At 39.4% G+C, this 9,256-nt stretch overlaps 1 protein-coding gene across 3 annotated transcripts; it reads left to right on the top strand.

Annotated features, from left to right (window-relative positions):
• The first annotated feature begins 323 nt into the window (after positions 1–323).
• On the top strand, positions 324–9,250 carry LOC134197217 (uncharacterized). Of its 3 annotated transcripts, XM_062666500.1 has the most exons (18): positions 324–414; positions 492–619; positions 678–801; positions 1,898–2,063; positions 2,477–2,548; positions 2,609–2,775; positions 2,839–2,963; positions 3,476–3,544; positions 4,851–4,948; positions 6,173–6,494; positions 6,750–6,775; positions 6,835–6,942; positions 7,455–7,493; positions 7,573–7,822; positions 8,122–8,201; positions 8,256–8,326; positions 8,973–9,110; positions 9,168–9,233. In XM_062666500.1, exons 1-17 carry the CDS (start codon positions 329–331, stop codon positions 9,070–9,072), a joined length of 2,031 nt encoding a protein of 676 aa, XP_062522484.1. In that variant the 5' UTR covers positions 324–328; the 3' UTR covers positions 9,073–9,110; positions 9,168–9,233. The 3 variants fall into 3 exon arrangements, with proteins under 3 accessions (XP_062522484.1, XP_062522483.1, XP_062522485.1); XM_062666499.1 differs by having other exon boundaries at positions 8,973–9,250; XM_062666501.1 differs by lacking the exon at positions 2,477–2,548 and having other exon boundaries at positions 8,973–9,250.
• Positions 9,251–9,256: the final 6 nt, after the last annotated feature.

Here is a 9,256-nt window from a genome sequence, read left to right on the forward strand (position 1 = left end):
TATTATGCACCTTTACATCTTAGCTATACTTTAGATGCAGTCTTCCAGAAACAAGATCAAGTGACACACATATACACAGTAACACCTGGACTTGGACCTGGAAGTCAGGCTGTATGGCGATGGCCACAAAGACGGCCTGAACAGATGAGTCACACGCACACGCCATTCTCTTCTACTGATTTGCTCACGCGGTAATCATTAGCACAGCATTGAATATATACTCTCAACACTTAAATTATATATACTTAATTAATTATGCTAATTACCAGCATACTCGCGTTAAGACAACGGGAGTCCGAAGATACGGGAGCTATTGCCCGCGAATTTGATGTGCGTGGTAACCCAAATGGAAAACAGAAAACACTACAGGCCGGCACCTGCAGATGCTGCAGCTCTTAACAACTCTAACAAGAGGTATTTCGTCTGGTTGTACTGATCTCATTTGAGCGGCGTTCTTGTCCTACACTAATTTATCGATCATCAACTTGCAGGTTGTCTCTCCAGCAAGGCAAGTTGTCATCTGCATTATTATTACCTCAACCTTTAGTACAATTTGCTAGAAGTGAAACAAAACTGAGTCAAACTCAAGAAAGTTTGAGAAACTACGAACTGCCTCAACGTGGGCAATCTAGGCTGTATGATCAAATTTCCACTTTTAAAAAGTTGTTTGGACGTAGATGTGGTGGATGCGATTGCAAGGGAAGAAGAGGACAAGAGTCGGTCACTGATGGTCTTGGAGAGGGAAGATGTGTTGAAACACCCAACTGTTGGTACTGATGACTCAACAGCTTCACCTAGACGGTAACAGTTTGCTGTCATAGACAGACGAGAAAAATGCATGTTAGTGTGTTCAGTTGGATCTTGTATGCTCACACTGAAGTAACTGACAGACAGACAGGCAGCTCCAAGGGTTGAGGTTTCATGATGTCAACAGTTTATGATGCCTGCATGTGCTCGTTTCTAAACTTGACCTTGTGACTTGAAGATCTGGGATGTTTTTACTCATCAAATGCGACTCATTTACATTGACCTAGAGATATCACAGACAGGCAGACAGACAGACAGACAGACATTGGAAACAACGTTGACCTAGATATCTCCCTCGCCCACCCATGGAGTAGTGACATCTTTCCATCATCTGCTGGTGTTAGTGGTGTTGCTGCAGAGAGGAGAGCAGACAGGAAGAAAGAGAAATACAGCAAACAGCAATACCAGGTGGCAGATTGTCACTGTAACCCCACTGGTAATGGAGCATTTTGGAGCTTGGGGGATTGATGGGTGGAAACTTCTGTGCAAATTATCAAAGAAGTCATCGGACAAAGTGGGATGACCGAACGCTGCGGAGTTTATCAACTTCTGGTTCAAACGCTTTTCTATTCAGCTCCAGAAGTGTAATGCTAGAGTCATCTCTAAAAAGCTATCTTCGCTGTCTGAAGACAACAGATGTGATCTCTTTGCCACCCAGTACTTCAGCCACTAGCTGGTACTGGAGGCTTTGCTTGTACACTGTAGCTTTTACATGTAGTCTTCATTTTGTTTTACTCGAGTTTTAATTTTAGCTTTGTTTAGTTGATGAACACTACTAGTAGTTGGACAGTACATAGTACCCTGCATTGCAAAATGTATCATAGATAAAAGTTCAAATATATGTGACAGACAGACAGACAGACAGTAAGTAGGGCATATTAGCCTAATTAGGTGTACTTAGTTGTGGTATTTGGTCAGTTAGCTTGCATGAAAAATATGTGTATTCATAAACAGACACTGAGAGAGGGGAGAAGGGTTGGGAGAGGTGGGAAAGACAGATTATGTATTGTTTGTATGTATTGCACTTTAGGAAACCTGCTTTATCGTATAGTGTAATACTGTATGGTATAGTTTGCTTCTTCTGTTGCAGTGCTCAACCACAACAGCATCAGCTGTCAGCTTATTCAGCAGTTGTAGCACCTTTTGATCATCAGTTAGCACTTTCTGACATTGAAGACATTGAACAACAGAACAAGACAGACGTTACTATTATAAAGGCAACAGATACGGAACCAAGAATCGCACGACACAGTATAGTGAGTCCCACAAATGTGTAGCTTTGTACGAGTACATTTTGAACTTAATAATTACAACAGACATGGAGAGTTGATCTGGGAGCAAATTGACTTTACAGTTTTGTAGTGTTGGTGTTTACTTAATTAATTTACTGGTTGGCATATATTAGTGAAAACACGTTAAGTATGCATGCATGATAAGGAAATAAGACACAGGAGGGGGAAATGTGATGCAAATACAGGGCAGTTTTCAGTCAGCAATAATGTGACAAATTTAGTGCATGGAATTTGTCACAAATGACATAGAGCTTTCTGCGAAGCTGTACCTCCATGGTGCCAAAATAACTTGCCTGAGGAGATAGATGCATTTGCCCCCAACATTTGTATGCACACACTAGTGCTCATCGATCTTGCCTTTCATATGTCTCTGTTAGGGTGCATGGACGGCTCAGCAGCAAGCCAGTTTAGTGGAGAACACAAAGTTTAATAAGTCAGAGCAATTTCCTGTAACACCATGCATTGATAACACTGAAAAGGTGAGTCATAGATGCTCATTGTTGTTGTAGTTACAGGCACATTCTGTGAAAGTCATTCGTCACATGCCAAGAAGTGAGACAACTAGGTCGGTAGCTGCGCATCAAGGAGCAGTGAAGGATGACGTGTTGGTAACTCTCTCAGACATAGAAGAACCAATAAATCAGCAAATGTCACAGACAGTTCATCAGACTGCAAGGTCATTAGAATTAGAAACGAGTCATGCATTGGAATGTTTTTCTGATGACATACATTTGTCTAGAAGTGTAAATGATATGAAAGATGATTTGGGAGTGGAAGATGTAGAATTAGAACTGGCAGATAGTGATGATTTGTATTATAAAATGGAGCAGAGTGTAAGAAAGGAAGTTGGCTGGAAACAGGGTGGTGAGTTTAATGACATGTGTTTGTGCTTGTTTTGCTGTACTTGTTCCTGAATCCACATTGTCTATTGTTCGGTATGTTTGCCATTTTATTGCTTTGTGTTTCCTCTTTGCTGTCTGTTTATTTTATATCATTGTGTACACATTTCTAAATTGGTGTGCGTGCATGCAAATGTGGCAAGTAGCCTGGTTAATTATACAGGATCAGACGTACATGAGTGGAAATATTTAGACATACTGTCTTCGTGTTTTATTAAGATGGGCTTGAGATTTTGTTTATTTTCTATTGTGTGTGTGTGTGTGTGTGTGTGTGTGTGTGTGTGTGTGTGTGTGTGTGTGTGTGTGTGTGTGCTCATGTGTGTGTGTGTGTGTGTGTGTGTGTGTGTGTGTGTGCCCATGTGTGTGCACGTGTGTGTGTGTGTGTGTGTGTGTGTGCATGTGTGTGTGCATGTGTGTGCACATGCTTGCATGTATGGGGATGTGGTGTATATGACATTTGTAATGTGTTGTATGTAGATAATACAACTACTAAAAGTAGCTCAAGAGGAGACACTAAAGCAGCAACAAAAAAGAAACGACCAAAAGGTATACCAATCATTTGAACTTCAAACGTTTAATCATAACTTACATACGTTGTTCTTCATGGCATCCCTCTGCATATGTTACTACAGCTATTTGTGGGTTTGCACATAGGAAATGTTAAAAGTAGTTTGTCTTGATTAATGGTTAGCAGCCTGAATAATCTAAGCTATTTGATATATGCTGCTGATTATCCATACTGGGACATTATCGCAGGGCTTCCGTTGTTGCAACTTGACCTCAACCTATTTTTGGCATGGCAAGCATTAACTAAGTTACTGTATATGAAATGAATTCAGATGCTTGTAATCTATCACTGTAAATTATGTAGGAAGTAGACACAATCATTTGTGTGTGTGTGTGTGTGTGTGTGTGTGTGTGTGTGTGTGTGTGTGTGTGTGTGTGTGTGTGTGCACATGCATGCTTGTGAGTGTGCATATGCTTGCAGGTGTTATCAGGAATGCTACATATGAATTATAGTAGATAACTTCCATGTAATGAAATGTGGCCTTAGGGTGATGGATATCTTGTTAAAAGAAGCTCATCAAGCAATCCTTCAATTGAGTCATAGTGTAGATGGGACTTAATGCTGGGGAGCTTACATATTGCAACAGATGTTCTGGCTTTTTTGATAACTGCTGCTTGATTACATCTTACTGACCAGCATGATCAACCCAAACTTTAACTGATTCCATCTCAGTATCACTCTGTGTTTATTTCTTGGCTTTAATGTTTCCTTGTCACATTGTTCACATATTTGTGTTTGTTTGTGATTCTTTGTGTTACACGCATCCCCCCCTCTCTCTCTCTTTGTTAGGTAAACTGGTGCTTGTCTGTTGTCTCTGTCAAGACTTCCTTGTGGATTGTTTCTTGATACTAGCGATGGTTGCATGGACAGGTACTAAAACTGACTTGGACAGAAATCAACCGAATGTGAGGAAACAAGTGTGACCCATATTATTGTTTGATGGGAAGTTTCTTATACAAATTGTACAGTTTGAGTTGTCCCTATGCTTTGACTTGAATACTGATATAGTTAGTTTACTAGAAATACACACTGTGTCGTAATATTTGTCTGTCTCACGCTATACAACTATTACAAGTATCTTTAGCAAGTGCTTAGTGACTGTTGGTTATTTTAGTTCTAGTACTTTGTCAATGTGCCTTTAGTTTAGTAATGCTGTGTCTGTATTTTGTTGCTCAAATATAATTTCATGCTTTTGTAAGAAATTGTCAACAAACAGTTTTGCATGAGTTGGTGCAAATAGAGACAATGTATTTGCTGTTTGAGTGGACTTGAGGATGTTTGCAGGGCGGGTTGTTCCGTCAAGATATATGTCATCGGCACAGACTTACCCTGAAAAGAGGTCTCTAGCTCAACATAAGACTGCTATAGCTGCCAAAGTAAAAGTGAGTGATCACCATCTGTCTGTTTGTCTGTCTGTCTGTCTGTCTGTCAATACATATATTTGCATGTCTGTCTGTTTGTCTGTCTGTCTGTTTGTCTGTTGTCTGTCTGTTTGCCTGTCTGTCTGTTTGTCTGTCTGTTTATCTGTCTGTCTGTCTGTCTGTCTGTCTGTCTGTCTGTCCAATACATATATTTTCAACATTGAAATCTACATTCAACACAACTAAGCAACTCTACTGTCCCAATCGCACATAATCTCTACCAAACTAAAACTCTACAGAAACCAGCCCTATATAGGGCTGTACACTAAAGCACATTAATAATTGTGTATACTGTTTATTCTCTTCACTTTCCTTGTATGTTCCAGTAAGCGGGATGTCTTCCTGGAAATTGCTCTAGCGTTACATTGTTGTAACTGAACGTTGTCTCCAATATGTTGTAAAATTGGATACATTCTGACAACCATCTTCATCTTAAGGCATGAGAGGAGTCTTTAAAAACTGTCGAGCCTCATCACCCCATCTGCCATAATGTTTAAATACCAAAGGGATTGCTGTTGGTGCATACCCTCCTGGTAGCAGTTGGGAGTCATACTTTGTGTGTTTAATCTTTTGTCTTCTGGATGCCACAGCCCCATCAATATAAGCAGCTCTAGATAGGATATGTTTGCTGAATGGATGTGATAGAGCAATGTCTAATTCTGCTGCTGGCATGCAGAATGATTCCGCAACATAGATGTCTGGCCTTCCACTGGAAGTGGTGTAGTGATCTTTAGGCTCAATGTAGTACGGTACATAAGTAGCTGGCTGAGACAATCTGCCCACACAGAAACCATACAGTTGTGACTGTCTGTCTGTCTGTCTGTCTGTCTGTCTGTCTGTCTGTCTGTCTGTCTGTCTGTTGTCTGTCTGTTGTCAGTCTGTCTGTCTGTCTCAATACATATATTTTCCATTTAGATCAAATGTTTACGTCATGAGCAACTTGACACACCAAGACCATGATGGTCCTGGAGCATACAAAATTACACTGAGCAAACTACATTTTGATGTTCTAATTTAGCTATGCTAATGAGTTTGCTCGAGAAGACTTTCGCATTTCTGTGTGCCTGTCTGGTTTTCTATTTGTCTGTCTGTCTTAAGTCTTTAGTCTTGTAACATTTCTAACTCCAAATTGAGCATTACTAAAGAATAATTGCTTTCTATTCAAAATGGTGTCTCTGTTTTTAGTCTCTTAGAAGTCCTAAATCTCACACACAGCATCAGAGCCAAATGGAATTTCACAGTCGCAGCCATATCGGCCATGAGAGTAGAATTCAGACACCAGCAAATTTTTCTAATGCAGTCAACAAGTCAAATTGGATGTCAACTCCATTTCTATCTCACCATCAAGCTGGTTTGAGAGGCAGGTCTTCTATTCCAGTACCAGATGTTTCCTACATTGCAAAATCAGATGACCATATGGATGTTTCTGTGGGCGATCGAAGTGATTTATTTGCTATGGGACAAACGTTTGCACGTCAGGTCAATACGAGTCATACAAGTCATGCAGGTGTGAACATGCCTTTATGTTGAGTTTGTTGGTATTATGTTGTTCTGTTTGTGTCTGATTTTTTACTTGTTTTCTTTGCTTTTGTTTGACGTTTCTACTCTTTTTTTCATTGTCTTCTTGTAACTTATCAGTCTATTTGTACTATATAATTATTGCTGGCATTTAGATTCTTGCAAAATTTGTTTTTTTAATAATACATTTTTTTGCTGAGAGTAAATTGATATTTATTGTTTTGTTTGTTTTATGTCTTTCTAGGTGCAGCAATGAGATCAAAGGGTGAGGTATGTTGTTTTTATCTAAATTATTGCCAATGCTGCAACTACAACCAAATTTTTTAAAGAGGCAAGAGAGAGGGAAAGAGAAGTCGAGCTCAGTGTCTCAATTTAGTCAAAAGGACCTGGACTTGCTGAGATGCAGAATGCATCAGTGGTCATATTTGGCTACAATGGTCAGATTTTTATTTGTTGATTGTAGACAACACAGAGAATACTGTGCAGGCAGGCCTGCAGGTAGGTGGGTGAGTGAGTGGGTGGGTGAGTGAGTGGGTGGGTGAGTGAGTGGGTGGGTGAGTGAGTGGGTGGGTGAGTGAGTGAGTGGGTGGGTGAGTGAGTGGGTGTGCGGGTGGGGAGGCAGGCAGGCAGGCAAACACACAAACTGCAAATTTGTCAGAATTATGTTAAGATTTGATGTTTGAACAGACAGTCAATGTATTGACTGTCTGCTGTTCTATAGTTTTGTTTCTGACGTTAATTCACAATGTGATGAGAATGCAATGAGATTAGCAATTATGTCATAGACGATGACTTAAGTAATCAGATTAGTTGCTTGGACAGCTTCGATGGGCGATGAATATGTGCAATTAACTATACACAACATTTCAATAAGCTGATAAATCAATGAGATACATTTGTTCACAAATGAATGATATGTTTAGTATTATCATAGCTCTCCTTTCTGCAGGCTGACAAGGCTTTATATGAACAAGAACAAGACGCTATGGTGAGTATATGTGATGTATGCATTTATTGTAGCAAAATTTGTAGGTTTATTGGGTATCAATGAAATGATGTTTTCATAGAAGCAACTATATGCTGTTTGGTCTGAGACCGAGGCTTTACGCAATCGGCTTCACACTTTGAGTCTTAACCTTCAAGAAGCCAAACAGAATGAGGCACTGGACTGTGCATTAGATGAGCAATTGAAAGGCCTTGCACCGATTATGCAAATAATAAATAGACTAGAGCCACAGTTTTCACGTCTAGCTCATGGACTGGATACAACAAGACATCAGTATCCTACAAAAGGGATACAGCTGCCGAAGAAACCAGGTATGTTAAATTTAGTGGTTGGTGTGAACTGTTCATATGTTAATTTACTTGATACACTTGAGGTAAGTAACATACAATACATACAGTCAGGTCGCACACATGTTACAGTAGGTGGACTTTGCATCTGATTGTATGCATACATAGGCTATGCACACAATAGCATTATAATTCAGTTACCTCATTGGGTGCAAATTCAGTGATATTAACAATTGAATTGGTTGATTTCTTTATTGTGTGTATTAATTAAGTAATTAAATATGTTAAGGATGGTTGTTCATGTCAGTGGTATGTGCTTGCAGAAAAGCTGTTGGCTTCTATGAATCGGTCTGAGGTGGTCTTAGGTGACATGATGTTGAGTATAAGACAGCAGCAACAGCAGGTGAGACAAGTAGCAGTTTGTTGTATGGCATTGTTTGATATTGTCGTCTGACAGGCTGCCTCGCTCAGCCAAACGATACGGGCTCTTGAGAATGCTCTACAAGTAGAATCACAAGAGATGCAAAGGTAAATGTTTACCAATTAATAGCTAGGTTTGCTATGAGTAAGTGCGTGTTATGAGCTGCTGTTGACACCTACTGCATACATTACAGGTTGACTTCTTTGAACTAATAGCTTTTAAGAAAACTTTGCTTCTATTAGGTTACTTATAAGAACATGCTGCTTCTATTCAAATCTGGTAGCATGAAATTTACTCCCTTTATCCAAAACAATTATAAAATCTTTGTGCCTTACCAAATAGAATCTAATAATATTTTTGTGTTTGTCTTATATAATTGATTTTGTGAACCACTTTCTTAATTAAAGATACCGAGAGTGTGAGACATGTTTGTTGCCATGGTCGTACACTACAATTGCTTGCATATTACATGCATAAAGCAGTCTGATCAATTGATAAAATTGATGTATCAGTACGTCAGTGAAGAAGGAGACGCAGGTTTTTAGACGAATTCACTGACTTTAGTAGAATTTAATTACAACAACAACAACAACAGCAACAACAACAAGAACGAGTCAAGTCGCTTGACTATGGGAGCTCATTGGGTTGTATCAGGTTTACCAACTAATGAAGTCTGTTTGAGAAAGATGCATTTTGTATTACCAAATAATTAATATCTTAATTAGAAACAAATGTTTGTTGTTGTTTTTGTAGATGTCAAGAATACCTGTCTGCGTGTGAAAGCCTTCAGACGCAAGAAACAAGCATGAAAATACACAAAATACAGACTAACGCAGAGGAAACTGGTGTATAGTGAAAGTAATATGTGACGCCGTTAGTGTACCGAAAAATGTAGGTAAGTGCTGCATAAATGATTTCTGCAGAACATTGAAATGTTATTCACCACAGGCAGTAGCAATATTCTCTCCAATAACACCGCCAGACAGCTAGCATCATGTACAATTCTTTACCTTGTTGAATAAAAACGTGCGCTGTAA

This window comes from Corticium candelabrum, chromosome 22 (genome assembly GCF_963422355.1).
Source record: "Corticium candelabrum chromosome 22, ooCorCand1.1, whole genome shotgun sequence".
Taxonomy (NCBI): Eukaryota; Metazoa; Porifera; class Homoscleromorpha; order Homosclerophorida; family Plakinidae; genus Corticium; species Corticium candelabrum.

Coding starts and splice junctions, on each gene's coding strand:
- LOC134197217 (XM_062666499.1), top strand. CDS start 329: ATGTGCGTGGTAACCCAAATGGAAAACAGAAAACACTACAGGCCGGCA. Junction 620..677: donor AAACTACGAACTGCCTCAAC/GTGGGCAATCTA, acceptor GTTTGGACGTAG/ATGTGGTGGATGCGATTGCA. Junction 2,964..3,475: donor AGTTGGCTGGAAACAGGGTG/GTGAGTTTAATG, acceptor TGTTGTATGTAG/ATAATACAACTACTAAAAGT.